Source organism: Nuphar pumila, chromosome 5 (assembly GCF_984573655.1).
Source record: "Nuphar pumila chromosome 5, dmNupPumi1.hap1.1, whole genome shotgun sequence".
Taxonomy (NCBI): domain Eukaryota; kingdom Viridiplantae; phylum Streptophyta; class Magnoliopsida; order Nymphaeales; family Nymphaeaceae; genus Nuphar; species Nuphar pumila.
Genome location: NC_143253.1, coordinates 20293457 through 20308805, shown reverse-complemented (window position 1 = coordinate 20308805; position 15349 = coordinate 20293457). Strand labels below are relative to the sequence as shown.

The 15349-nt window shown below is 42.1% G+C and overlaps 1 protein-coding gene across 1 annotated transcript in view; it reads right to left on the bottom strand.

The window, feature by feature from the left end:
- The window catches only part of LOC149837042 (biotin carboxylase 1, chloroplastic-like), a 28123-nt gene extending 22294 nt beyond the window's left edge, over nucleotides 1–5829 (bottom strand). The window contains exons 1-4 of the mRNA XM_090007218.1: nucleotides 5773–5829; nucleotides 5467–5559; nucleotides 4007–4320; nucleotides 1765–1906 (exon numbers count right to left, since the gene is read on the bottom strand). Coding sequence (XP_089863344.1) covers nucleotides 1765–1906; nucleotides 4007–4320; nucleotides 5467–5508 — 498 coding nt within the window. The 5' untranslated portion in view covers nucleotides 5509–5559; nucleotides 5773–5829. The remainder of the gene's footprint in view (nucleotides 1–1764; nucleotides 1907–4006; nucleotides 4321–5466; nucleotides 5560–5772) is intronic.
- Between the last annotated feature and the right edge of the window lie 9520 nt (nucleotides 5830–15349).

Below are 15349 nucleotides of genomic sequence, written 5' to 3'. Positions count from 1 at the left end.
GTCACTATTCACGATGTTATTGTTCATGTCATTATTCACGTCTCCTAGTTCTCTATTGTATTTTATTATATATTGTGTTCCTAAGATACCCTTCATTAGTCTTCTTGTATTTTGTGTTAATAAGGGTGTTTTAGTAAAGATGTATTTTAGTGTAAAGTAAATATAAATAGTCACAATGAGGCACGGTTTTCCCATATTGGGAATCATGAGAGTTCATCCCAAACCTTTCTCTTGTCTTCTTTCTCGCTGCAGGAACCTCAGAAAACCTAAATCTAACATTCCCAATACTCAATCCCAAGTGTCAAGCATTTATTTCATTTGAATTATTCAAATAATTAAGATATAATCACTAATAAGTAATCTCCATAAAACGCATTAACTCATCGATCACTCTTCTGCAATACTAGAGCAGCACCATGTTAAAATACATTGTATATATATACATGTATATATATACCTGATATACATATATTTATACAATATATGTATATCAGGGGTATTTGGTCATTATATATGTTGTAATAAATACAGTCCAATAGGGACTGTACTGTCCTTTTGTTTTCCTTTTATTTCTTTTTGTTTTTTATTAAAAACTGTTTTGGACTGTTGGGAAGCAGTCCAACTAGTTGTTGGACTGCTCCCAACGGTCATATTTCTGACCGTTGGAGGCAGTCCAACGACTATTGGACTGCCTCCCTTCTCAGCCTCTTTTTGCTGTACGTTCTGCTCTATATATAAAGCCTCTTGTAAAGTGCTTTAGTATGCTTTTTGAGCATATTTATTGTGAATACAAAGAGCATTTATTTTACATTGTGTTCTTGTGAAGTTTGTGTTTTTTATCTCTTTTGTGAGATTGTATTCGGTCCATTAGAAACCATATTGTGATTGTGCACTTGTGTAGCCTTTTGTTGGCATTGTGATTGTGCACTTGTTTCATTCTACACCATTCCACTTGTCTCTGTGAATGATAGTAGCACCTAAGTGCATCACAAGTACATTGTCACTTCTGCTATGTACTTCAATGTGTGTGGTTCCATAGGAAGAAATACCTATGTAAACTCCCTTGGTTATTTGTAAAGTATACAAATTCCAAGAGTGGTAACCCTTAATAAATGGAAATGTTTTTCTTTTATTCTTAGTATCGGGAGATCACCTAATTCCACTTTGTTTTTCTTATTTTGTCAGTGCTTCTTTGCCACTTAATCTCATTAATATGACCATGGTGTAATTAGAGCAATAAAAGAAGAACAAGGTCATACGGAATTCAAAACTCAAAAGTAAATCCATGATCTTATCCTTGCATCTGAACCTATGACACTGAAGCAGTCAATGAAACTAAAGATAGCACAAATAATCACTACTGGAAATCCTACTCAAAGTTAGGCCAAAATCTTCTTGTGCTTGAAGCAATGCCACTGAGCATTCAATGAAACTAAGGATACCACAAGTAATCACTATTTGAAATCCACCACTTGGTTTCTAGATCCTCATTAGAGGAAAAAACACAATGCTGAAAAACAAAAGGCTGAGGGGAGACCTAACAGAGCTCATATTAGAAGTGAAATGAAATGGATACATAACTGAAACCTCGTCAAACTCAAGACAGAATCAGGCCCTTGACAATGACTCGTGAAAACACAGCAAATCATCTATGCAATTCGAAACTACATAAGGTCAAATCCATTCTATAAAATATAAAGGTATGGACACACTCATCTGAAAAACAGCTAACATGTATCATTTTCAACAATCATAATTACTCACATTTGGCCCAATAAAATTGATACCATGCTCTCTACATATATCAACAAAGGTGGCATTTTCAGCAAGGAAGCCATATCCGGGATGCAACATGGTACAATCACGACTCACAGCAGCAGATAAAACATTTGGTATGTATAGATACCTGTCAGAACACCAAAGAAAATAAAGTATCAATGAACTAATAGCAAACAGAGTTCCAAGAAGGCGAAGAACATTCACAGTCTCATCTTCAAACAGTCAAATATTTGAAAAAGAGAATGCTAGAGAATATTACCGCCCAACACATTATTGCAATAACATGCTCAAAATTAAAATGACAACAGATTATAATGTAAGAAAATTGGTTTTAATTTGATTAGTTTACAACTTTTTTTCTCAAAGAAAAAAGAGAGAAAACTTAATTAAAATATTAAGCAGGGAACATCAAGGGGACAGCACCATGGAAACATAAAAAGCAGAAATCCAACAGAATAGCAAGATCAGTAGGATGAGACTAACGGAATATGGGAAAGGCATGGAGAGGCCCATCCCACACTTAAGATCCAACCCACGATTCATCAACACCAAGCATTGTTGTAGTTGAAAATTTCAACTATCTTCTTGAATACCTGCATGCGTGGAGACATAATGCTTGGAAGTGCTTTTGAATGTCCACTATTCTTTTTATCCATGTCGCAAAGAGCAACAAACACCAAATTGAAAACCAATTTGCCTCAAATCTAAATCCATCCACCTTATACATGTTCTTCATGACTTCCAATTTTAGAAGATGTACACTCCTCATGCAGCCTTGTTAGGATAAAGTGTTTTAAGGAATGGGCAATAAGTGAATCATGTTGGATTGATTCCTCAGCTCCAAGGCAAAGCTCCCAACAACACGATATTACCCTTTTGCTGACAGGTCATCAATTACAAGATGTTGATTTGATGAGACTAAGCAACCCAAGTTCACCATCGTAAGCAAAGGTCACCAAATCCAAAGATGTTTTGGGAATAAGTTCGCTCTGAAATGCCAAGAAGAATCCATCCTTTAACGATTCATACATAATGTCATTACCAAACTTTGGTTTTAAAGAATATCATATTAAGCTCTTCATAGGTGTTTCCTATTCATCAAGATCATTGTTTTTAAGGTCTCCTTGGAAAGTGATTGATAATTGGTTTTCATTGGGCATGCACCCACTGATTTTGCAATTCATATCTAAAGTACAGGAGGCCAAATTACCACAACCTTCAAAAAGGGTTTCTTAGCATGCAAGTCTATTGACATCTATATGCACCATATCTTCTCTGAATCATTGCCCCTTTTAAGAAAAAATAAAGAAGCCTTCCTGCAATCCTTCTCATAATAGTTACATTTTCTCTATTGCCAAATTAAACAAGATCATAATGGTCAATGACTCGATTATATAGAAAACTTAAATTTTCCTTATCATGACAAGGTTTCCTTTTTCCTATGTATCTTCAGAATAGCCCCAACATCATATTTTCCAAGAAAATCCATTTCAAATGCTCCAGTTCTCTCAATCCTTTTCACCATATGTTGGTTCGATTAATCATATTATGCTTTATCAGAAACTCCTTATTCCATTATGTTGGATATGATATCATTATCTCAAGCTTCCTATATTTCACAAAGTTTGGGCCCCACAGGCTAGTGAACAATGTGACAGGAAAAAATCTAAAGAAGGGCTAAACGACAAAAATATGACTATTTGTTGATGTAAATAAGTTAGTAAAAATGACAAAGAACTTTAATTTTTTTTCTGAAAGAAAAAGACCGTTAATTAAAAAGTAATAACAAATAAATAGAAAGAGAATCAGGAATGAAGGCTCCAAACCATGACAACAAGCAAAAATGACCAAAGACATGCATCTCCTGGTCACCCTGAAAATGAATAGGAAGACAACCCAATTATCAACATTTACAAAGAGGTTAGAACTTAGAAGTACTGCATACCTTATATTCTTCTGAAACTGCTTTATTAGCATATGCTTTTCAGAGAGAATGACTAGTTAGTGGTGGCCAACAGGGTTTCTTTTGAATATTCAGAGAGAGAAAAAGAGGATGGGAGACATAAAACTGTTGCCCCATGCATAATCACTTAAACTAACAAATTAAGGTATGAAAGTTAAAGAGAAGCACATCAAATAACAGTAAAGGCAGTTACCACCCCCAAGTTTAAAGAAAAAATTACAATACCTGAAGAGAGAGAGAGAGAGAGAGAGAGAGATCACTCACGATTGGCTGCTTGGTGCTTCTCCAATGCATACAGCCTCATCTGCAAGATGAACATGGAGTGCATCTTGATCAATGATAGAGTGAACAGCAACACATGGTATTCCCATTTCATGAGCTGTTCGAATCACGCGTACTGCAATTTCACCCCTATTTGCGACAAGAATTTTTTCATCCCGGCATGTAGCACTAAGTGCTCCCCCAGCTTTCTTGAGTCTTCTGCCATTATAAGTATGCCTAAGAAAACTAATATGGTTACTTCGCAAAGAAGTACACAAAGAGATGCCAGTTCTTCTTCCCCCGCCGACAAGCAAATCCTTTAAATCAAAAAACAAAAACAGCCTGAGAAAATTATAATCTGAAATAGCCTAATGCAAGAAAATAAAAGTTGCTCATATTTTAACGGGCTTTTCAAAGTGGAACACTAATTTGGGTCACTGATTCAGATCATGATTTGATTCTCTGAACAAAAAGCAGAACAATTTAGAAAAACAATATGACCACTCAAAGAATAAACAAAACCATATTCTCTAGACAACTTCAGGATTAACTATCGTCTGGAAAACCAAAACAAGTAGACCCAGTTTTCACTTCCAAAACTGAAAAAAAAACGAAATGTAAAACAGAGGACGCATCCCTAGAAGAGCAATAACTAATTAAAAGCTAGATTAAGCTTGAAAAGCAGTCACTTTTTTAAAAGTTCAACACCAAGATCCCCTTGACTTAATGAGATCCTCCACAACGTTATGGCAGATCTATGGCCTCTAGTTAGAGTACAAGAACAGATGCCGTTCTGACATCCCCATTTACATTTCTTTCGATGTTTATGATATATTGTCACAGGCAAACAACTTTGCAAATTTTGGCTGCGTAGCATTGATACAAGATGCACATGATCACCAATGATTGCACAATTATCTCAAACAAACAGAAAAAAGAACAGATTATCCCCTAAAGGATTCAAAACTTTTGGTTTGAACAAAATATGACCACAGAATTCGCAGAAAGAAAACAACAATGAAGATCAAGAATCAAGACCAAACCTTTTTTTCTCAATTATAGATGGCACCTAATCGAGCTATTCAAATCAAGATGATTATAAAAAAAAGGTCAACACTCTAGACACAAAAGGTTAGTAACCTTCATCAACCTCAATAGTAGAGCATTCTTAACCAATTCTAAACATAACCTATCAATTCTATTAACACCAAAGTCACGAATCAACCAGAAAATCCATTAAAAAACCCAGGAAAAATCAATGTATACACAAAACCAACACCACCTTGCTACATTTACTCGAACCAAAAATTCCCACAAATTAAGGGGGGAAACCCATTTAGATCAAATTCCAGGCCTCCTCTAACACTGTAAACAGAGCCCATTACCTCTACGGACATTGAAAAACCCAAAATTAAACAGAAAACCCACAATGGTCACAAAAATTCTAAAAGATCCAGACTTACAGAGCTCAAGTAGACGGATTTGCAGAGGGGGACGGCGTCCATGGTGAAAAATCTCACAATGGTTACCACAAAAAACTCGATTGGTCGACCAACCTGAGAGAATTATGGATTAAACCGCAGAGCCCACATGCTAAAAACCAATCTAATTTGCATTAAACCAAGAAAAAAAAACAATGAGAATCGAGAGGAAACGGAGTGAAATGAGTGGAGTTTAGGCAGCAATACCTAGCAAAATTAAGAGGAAAAAAAAAGGCAAAAATGAGGGACTCGGAAGGGGAGATCGAAGTGGGTGTTTTGAAGACTTACAAAAGGCGATGAGAGAGAGTAGGGACGGCGTGCCCGAGAGGCCAAATCGATTGCTCCGCCCCAAGTATTTGGAGACACGCGTGTGCGCATGCCCTATGTGTGTGTTTTGACAGAGAAAGCTGGGGTTAGGCAGACCCTTACCCGTTATACAACCATACCATTTGGGGTTTGAACTTGCAACGTCCCGATACAAGGTGACCTGCACTAACTGCTCATCAAGCGGAAGCCCCGTTGGTTGTAGGTCAAAACCAAAGTTGTATGGGTATCGACGCTACCAAACGATTCAGCTATAAAATAGCATAATTTAGTAGGCAATATTTTTCCCTCAACCATAATGTTTTGTTTTAATGATTTCCATCCCTGATCCAACCTACTTATGTGCATTAGGAACTTTTAAGTGGGGGTCATGTTGATGTCACGGGCCTATTTTCTTCAATGGGCCAGCGCGGCGCGACGGTCCTTCCTTACCGCCGCAAGCCTACTCGTCAGCTCGATTGCCGGTCGCAGAAGCTTGTAATCAGAGTGCAAGAGAGCAAGAGAGAATAGAGAGAGAGAATTGCAATCACAAGAAGCAATCACAACGAGGGTGAACAAAAGAAAGCTCAATGCATTTACTTCATTCACAATTTTACCCGCAGGCTATTACAGTTCAAGTATACGGGCTGCCCCTTCGGGGTATTGATTCACCTGAACCGGGCAGCTTACATCAGACTCAACAAAAGCAAAACAGACTCTAAACGCAACTGTACACTATAAGTCGCAAGGGAACATGCTCCCCCTTCAAATCATGCGCCGTCCTCGGCGCCATCTGTTTCGTGGTAAGCCTTGACTTCAGCCGGGTAGCGGCTGTTCATTCGAAATGCAGGCTCCCACGTTGGTTCCGCTGTTTCCTCCCACTGCACCAAGTATTTCTTCGCTTGCCCCCAAGTAGTTGACCTTGTGGCGAAGGATCTGACTGAGGTGTTTCTCGGCCCGTTGTGCTGCCGGGGCCCTCTATATGATGAGAGCGCGTTGCGGCACATTGTGTTCCGGGTCTCCATCATCTGGATGGAACTGCTTGAGGTTGCACACGTGGAACACCGGGTGCACCTTGAAGTCTGGGGGCAACTCCAACTTGTATGCCAGCTTGCCCACCTTCTTTGTGATGGTGACGGGTCCCTCATACTTTCTGAGTAGTCCGCGGTGCCGCCCGCGGAAGATGCATGTGCGACCAGGATATAACTTCACCAACACTTGGTCCCCAACTTGGAACCCTGCGGGTCGACGGTATTTGTCCACCCACTTCTTCATTCTCTTTGCCGCTTTGTGTAAGAATGCCTTCGCTAACTCATTTTGCTCATGCCAGTCGCGAACAAACTGATAGGCGAATGATCGCCTTCCCTTTTCCTGTGTGACAAGAGTGTGCGGGGTCAGTGGTTGCTGTCCCGTGGCTATCTCGAATGGAATGTGGCTTGAAGACTCGCTCTTCTGCAGATTATAACAAAACTGTGCCACATCAAGGAGCTTCACCCAATTTTTCTGATTGGCACTAAAAAAGTGCCTAAGGTACTGCTCCAGGATCCCGTTGATACGCTCTGTCTGCCCATCTATCTGCGGATGAAAGCTAGTCGAAAACAGCAACTCAGAGCCAAGTAGCTGAAATACTTCATGCCAGAACTTGCCCGTGAAGCGAGCATCACGATCACTCACAATGCTCTTTGGTATGCCCCAGTGCTTCACCACATGCTTTACAAACAACTCTGCAGTCTTCTCTGCAGGGCACTCCTTAGAAGTTGGGATAAAGGTGGCATACTTTGAGAAATGATCCACCACAACAAAAATAGAACTGAGGCCCTCTACCTTTGGCAGATTAACAATAAAGTCCATGGAGATGCTATCCCAAGGACGTTCTGGAATTGGTAGAGGCTCAAGGAGACCGGCAACCTTCTGGTTTGTCCCCTTATCTTGCTGGCAGATGAGGCATGTCCGCACATACCCCTCAACGTCGTCTCTTATCTGCGGCCAATAGTAGCCGCGCTCAAGGAGTGCTAAGGTCCGCTCCTGACCAGGATGACCGGCCCATAGTGTATCATGGCACTCCTTGAGTAGCTCTCGACGAAGGCTTCCCCACCGTGGTATAAAGATGCGTCCCCCTTTTGTTACAAGGAGACCATCTTGTAGCCAAAATCGTCGAGTCTTCCCTGCCTGCGCCAGAGAAACAAGGTGTTGTGCAGTCGGATCCTGCTGCGTACCCTCGCGGATGCGGCTCAGCAATGCACTTCAGAAGACTCCGCACGCGCAGCTGCCAGTTCAGCCCTACAGCTCAGGGCATCCGCCACAACATTGGTCTTTCTAACCTTGTACTCTAAGGCAAAGTCGAACTCAGCCAAAAACATCTGCCATCGAGCTTGTTTAGGCGTCAACTTCTTTTGTGTCTGAAAATAGCTCGTGGCCACATTGTCTGTCTTGACGACGAACTCGGCACCCAAAAGGTAGTGCCGCCAGGTCCTGAGGCAATACACAATGGCGGTCATCTCACGTTCGTGCACTGTGTAACGCCTCTCTGCATCCTTCAGCTTGCGACTCTCATATGCGATCGGATGACCATCTTGCATAATAACTTCGCTAATGGCAAAGTCTGAGGCATCAGTGTGGACTTCGAAGGGTCTCGAATGATTAGGCAGTCGTAGCACTGGCTCCCTCACTAAGGCTTTCTTTAAGCCATCAAAGGCATCTTGGCACGCTCCTGTCCAGATCCATATCCGATTCTTCTTTAACAAATCCGTGAGGGGCGCAGCAATGAGGGAATAACCTTCGATGAAACGCTGATAATAGTTTTCCAAACCAAGGAATGACCGCAATTCTGGCACTTTGCTTAGCGGAACCCATTCCTGGATGACCCTTATCTTCTGCCCATCCATACGCAGCACACCACGCCCCACAACGTGGCCAAGGAAGCTGATCTCCTCCTGCCCGAAGAGACACTTCTCTCATTTGACACAGAGGTCATTATCCTTCAGCACCTGAAACACTGTTCGCAAGTGCCCGACATGTTCCTCCATGTTGCTGCTGTAGATCACGATATCATCTAGGTAGACTACCACAAGCTTGTCTAAGTAAGGGTAGAAGATTTGGTTCATTAAAGTCGTGAAAGTGGCTGGAGCATTTGTCAACCCGAATGGCATTACTAGAAATTCGTAAGCACCATAGCGAATGACGCAAGCTATTTTCGGCTCATCACCTTCGGCAATCCTCACCTGCCAGTAACCCGATCGCAGATCTAGCTTGGAAAAGATACGGGCACTGCCTAGATGATCGAACAAGTCTACTATCAATGGCAATGGGTACTTGTTCTTCACCGTGACCTTATTCAAGGCACGGTAATCCACACATAACCGTTTAGAGCCATCATGTTTCATCTGAAAAAGGACCGGGGCACCAAATGGGGCTTTTGATGGACGAACAATGCCTGCGTCCAACATCTCATCTAACTGCCTGCGCAGTTCCTTCAGCTCAGCTGGCCCCATACGGTATGGAACCATAGTAGGAGGCTTCGCTCCCGGGGTCAACTCAATTTTGTGATCGACCTCGAGTCTTGGCGGAAGACGCTTTGGCAATTCCGGGGGCATCACCCCCCGAAACTCCTCCAACAGTGGGGCTAGGGTTGGTGGCACTGCTGCTTCCACCTTCCCTTCCTCTGTGCGCACTGCCACTAAGAATGTCCGCTCCCCATGCTTGACACCCTTCTTTAGTTGCATTGCCGACAACACTGAAGACTTGTCTTTCTGCGTAAGGCATTGCACTGTGTGGGACAAGTCTGACTCCATGATCGTCAGCGTGTTGAATTTTGGCAACATCATAACATTCTGGCTTCGCAGAAACTCCATACCCAAAATCATCTTGAAATCGTCTAGGGGCACCACAGAGAAGTTGGCTTTACCGACCCAACTTCCCACTTGAATAACCACATCCCTTGCTTCACCAAGGATGGGCTTGGCCTCAGAGTTTACCGTTTTAATGGTCCTCTGCTTTGGCCCATGCTTCAAGCCTAACCGCTCTGCCTCTTCCCGCGAGACAAAGTTGTGTGTGGCCCTGGAGTCTATCATTGCTGAAGTAGACTTTTCATTCATAATGACTTCAGCGTACATGAGTTCCTTACTGACCTGCATGTTTTTAGCTGCATAACTTCTGGCTGCATTAATTGATCGCATGGCGCCCATCCTCGGTTGCATGGTCTCAGTGTCACTGCATTCAGTATCGCTGCATTCTTCCTGTGCAGCATTGGCTTGCCCGTCGTCCTTTACAAGGCGCTTTGAGCATTGCCGGGCGATATGTCTATCACCACAGAACCAACATGTCACAACCACACCCTTGTTGCTGTTGTTATGCTTTGTGTAGTTCTGTTTCTTTTCGGATTGATGGCGTGTTGACGCCTCACCTTTATCGTTACGCTGCTCATCCTTCTTGCCTCCGTGGTCAGGCTTCTTCCCAACTTTGGTTGATGGGGTGAAAGGCTTGCGTTGAGTGTCAACTAAGCTCTCAACCGCCACATATGCATCTTCCAAGATACGGGGGTTGCTTCTTTCCACTTCAGACTGTGCCCATGGTTGAAGTCCCATAATGAACCAGTTGTGCATGTCGTCTTCTGGCATGTTAGGTATCTCCAGCATAAGCTTCTGGAACGTTCTGACATAGTCTTGCAACGAACCAGTATGTTTGAGCTCACGAACCATCCGGTAAGCCTGTCTCTGCGCATTTCTTGGCATGAAGTAGTTGCGCAACTCTACTTTGAAGTCATCAAAGGTGTCTATCACACATTGACCCCTCTCCATGTCATTGCACTTCCGCCTCCACCAAGCGATAGCATCACCATCAAGTAAGGCCGCTGCAACCTTGATCCTCAGATCTTCGAGGGTCACATTCTGGATATCCAAGTAGTCTTCTACTTGGAACAAGAAGTTCTTAATGGCCTTGCTGTCGCGAGAACCATTGAATTTTGTGGATCTAGGTACATCAATCCTTGATGGTCTTTCACCATTTTCGCCATTCAGGGTCACCGTCCGCTGCAACGTACGATTCCTCAACTCAAGATCGGTCACTATAGTCGTTAATGAAGTGACCTGCCCCATTAGTAAGTTTACCTGCTCTTGCAGGCTCGCCACCACATCATTCAATCCATTGAATGATTCACATGCGCGTGAAATCGCTTCATCATGCGAAGTCACATCTTCCACCAGCTTGTTAACAGTTGCAGCCAACTCTTCTTGGCCCCGAGGTGAACCCATCTCCTCAGCTTCGGCAACTGCCTTGCCTTTGGTGTTGCGCAAGTGTTGATAAGGCGCCACGATGTCTTGCTCACAAATCGCAGCCTGTCGGCGTGTCTGTCGACACCGATTCCGGAGTCCATTCCCCAGCACGAGAACAGGCTCTGGTACCACTTGTCACGGGCCTATTTTCTTCAATGGGCCAGCGCGACGCGACGGTCCTTCCTTACCGCCGCAAGCCTACTCGTCAGCTCGCTTGCCGATCGCGGAAGCTTGTAATCAGAGTGCAAGAGAGCAAGAGAGAATAGAGGGAGAGAAGTTGCAATCACAAGAAGCAATCACAACGAGGGTGAACAAAAGAAAGCTCAACGCATTTACTTCATTCACAATTTTGCCCGCAGGCTATTACAATTCAAGTATACGGGCTGCCCCTTCGGGGTATTGATTCACCTGAACCGGACAGCTTACATCAGACTCAACAAAAGCAAAACAGACTCTAAGCGCAACTGTACACTGTAAGTCGCAAGGGAACAGTTGCAATCTAAGGTAAAATAAATGCTATATCTAAGATCATGTCACTTTGGTTGCGGGTGAGAAGCTCAATTACAATTAAGAATTCAAAAGCTATGATTGTTGGTCACAAGTTCATTCTTGAGACTACCTTTGGCAAGATTCAAAGGAAAAACAATTCTTATGTGAGAATCACAACTACTACTTTTTCATGTTTCACCAATTTTGAGAAAGTGTTGTGATTGTGATTTGCAATCATTGGAAGCTAATAAAATCAAAGGGTGAGTTTGGAGGCATCTCATGTGATTTGGATTCACATGTGATTTAGAGTGAATTTCATTTGAACAGTACCCAAAAGCAATAAAACATAAAAAAAAATTATTCATATCTAAAAAAAAATGAGAAGGTTTACTTTAAATATTATTATATATCATAACAAGTTTTCATCTCACGGTGAGGGTTCCATTCTCATTGGCATCTCCTCTCTAAGTAAGCTGACGCCCAGCTTAGGCCCCAGGGCTGGGGTTCTAGCCTCGGAGTTTTACAGCACCATTATGATGACCGTAGGATCAGGTCTTCATGTTGGGTGAGGTTTCTTCAATATATAAATAAAAAAAAGGTTTTTCTATCTTATACTTTTACTTTTTGTCTCAGCAAGTTTTTTACCATATACTATGTATTAAGTTTTTTTCCCCATATGTAGTCGTTGTTAACATGCTCCAAAATGAAGCTTTAGACTTATTTGTCAATAGAAATGTATCAAGTGGGGTGCCAAGCTGAAGGCTCAAGTTCGAATCCCTCTGCTGCCACACGGGGCTTAAAGAGATATCGGTTTGACGTCTGCCTAACCCCAGCTTGCCTTTTCAAAAAAACAATGAATGAATCTTTGACCTGAAGGGCATCCAGGATTCTCTTGTATATCATCAACCCATGCAATCACATCACAACATTTCATGAGTTCCACAACAACACAACACATTGCACAATGTAGGCCCCACTCAAAAAGCAGTCATGTTGATGTGATTGGCTGTCACATAAGGAATCCACCTGAATCTCTCAAGACCTTGAAAGACGTGGCGACATTCATAAACCTAAATAACCACATCTCCTCCTTATAATCATTTATCATGAAGCAAGTCCAAGATTATATTTAATGGGCAAATGGAGTTTTTGAAAAGTTTGAGTTGACGTTTTACCTTGCAGTGAGGCAGAAGTGACCCGGTTCTCAGTGGGGGTTTTACTTTGTCATAAAAATATGTGTTGCCATGATATTTTGGGTTGGCTTAAGCTACATAAGAAGTTATCACAAAGTTGGTAATAGGAAGTTTTTATAGGCCCTGTTTGAAAACTAGTAGCTGGGTTGGAAAGTTGGCATTTGCCTAGATTTTGCAGCTACCACCTCTCTGTCAATTTCATGCTTTAGTGTAAATATAATGCCACCTTCCATCCCAAATGCATCAACTTCCATCCAGCTACTAGTTTCCAAACAGCCACCAGGTGGTAGTTTTACCAACTTTTTGCCAAATGCATTAACTCATATCCAGTTCCTAGATTCCAAACATGCCCATAAACAGATTCTCATTGAAACTCTGTTTTCCGGCCCCACCCTGGCCTTCATATTGCATTTAAAAAAAATAAAGCTATGCTCAAATTGCTCATCGTAGAAGAAAGCATGCTCAATTCCCATTTTGCGTGAATGAACTTTCTTTAACACTTTCTCATACTTCGTTGGTAAAAAAAGAAAAAAAACACACTTTCTCATACTTCATTACATCTTTAAACAAATCTGCAAGTGATGGGACATGTATGCACTTCAATCAAAACACGATTACAGATGGGGTTGAAGTATCTCCATCTCAAAATGGAGGGGGTTGGTAGCACAGGTAAGAAAACAAAGACAAAAACGCGCTGGACCAAAAGTCCAAATGAAAAAAAAACAAGTTGAATCCTTTGTATAATTGTATCAGCTATCAAGGCACCCCTTGTTGAATATCCATACTAAACTGATTATCTAACCTCAATGTAGGGTTGAATAATTCCCATTGATCCTCTTCTTCTTGTTTAGTAGTCATCATCATCATCATCATCATCATCATCATAAAACTGTTAGGAAAGTTTTAAATTATTAATGGTTACTATCAAAAGTGTTTTGAAAAGTTTAGTCCCATATCTAAGAGAGAAAAGCTTTTCAAGAGGTTTAAATAGAGAGTTTGTAATCTATTCTTTACTTTGGTAAGCCTTGAGTATTTAGGTGGATTGCGGACGTTGCTGCGCATCGTGCAGCAACGGACGCGCCGTTCGCGCACATGCGCGCGCGCGTGCGTGCGCAAGGGCGCTTGAGGCGCAATGTGGCGTTTTGATGGCGCACTTTGCACGCGGTGCGAGGTGCATATGAGGCGCAAATATCCATTTTGATTTTTCGGTTTTGAGACATCTGGCCGTTTGAAAGGTTTTAATAGCATTTATATTGAGTTTAAGGCGCTTTGTGACTGTTGGACGGTTTTGGAGGCCTTTGATTGACAGTCAAAGGTGGGTGACCGTTCAGGTACCTTTCATCCTATTTTCAAACTGTCAGATTTATGGCCTTTAATCTCATTTATCGCAAAACGTTTTGGCCTCTCTAAAAGGTTATAAATATCTTCTATCTTCGTTTTTTGGATATCAGAATTTCTGACTCTCCAGTTTTCTCCTTTCTTTCTTCTCGGTTTGGCTTGCAGAGTTCATGTGTGGGAGAGGTCATCTGTTCTTGCGAAGCAGTGACTCTCTTGAGGTTCAAGCCTAGTTGTATCCTGGGAACTCAGTCGTAACAAAACCCTTTTTCGCATCTTCGGAATTTCCGGAGTGGGGCGATTGAAGTTCTAAAGATAGCGATCTTAAGAACGTGCCTCTAGGCTTGAATTCTCTTTTCTGAAATCCTGTTTTCACTAGGTTGGGATAACAATTTTAGAACTTCAATCATGACCTCTGGTTCGACATCCAACTCCATCAATCTGCTTAGTCGTGACCTTGAAAAACTTGATCGATTTGATGGGTCAAACTTCAAGCGGTGGCAATCAAAGGTATCTTTCTTGCTGTCCGAACTGCATATCGACTATGTCCTCAAAAAGTCTTGTCCCACTGTCGTTGCTGGAGAAGTTGAGACAGAAGAACAGAAGAAAGAGCGAGAGAAGTGGCATACTGACAACTACAGATGCAAAGGGCATATCCTGAACACTTTAGCATCGTGCAGCAACGGACGCGCCGTTCGCGCACATGCGCGCGTGCGTGCGCAAGGGCGCTTGAGGCGCAATGTGGCGTTTTGATGGCGCACTTTGCACGCGGTGCGAGGTGCATATGAGGCGCAAATATCCATTTTGATTTTTCGGTTTTGAGACATCTGGCCGTTTGAAAGGTTTTAATAGCATTTATATTGAGTTTAAGGCGCTTTGTGACTGTTGGACGGTTTTGGAGGCCTTTGATTGACAGTCAAAGGTGGGTGACCGTTCAGGTACCTTTCATCCTATTTTCAAACTGTCAGATTTATGGCCTTTAATCTCATTTATCGCAAAACGTTTTGGCCTCTCTAAAAGGTTATAAATATCTTCTATCTTCGTTTTTTGGATATCAGAATTTCTGACTCTCCAGTTTTCTCCTTTCTTTCTTCTCGGTTTGGCTTGCAGAGTTCATGTGTGGGAGAGGTCATCTGTTCTTGCGAAGCAGTGACTCTCTTGAGGTTCAAGCCTAGTTGTATCCTGGGAACTCAGTCGTAACAAAACCCTTTTTCGCATCTTCGGAATTTCCGGAGTGGGGCGATTGAAGTTCTAAAGATAGCGATCTTAAGAACG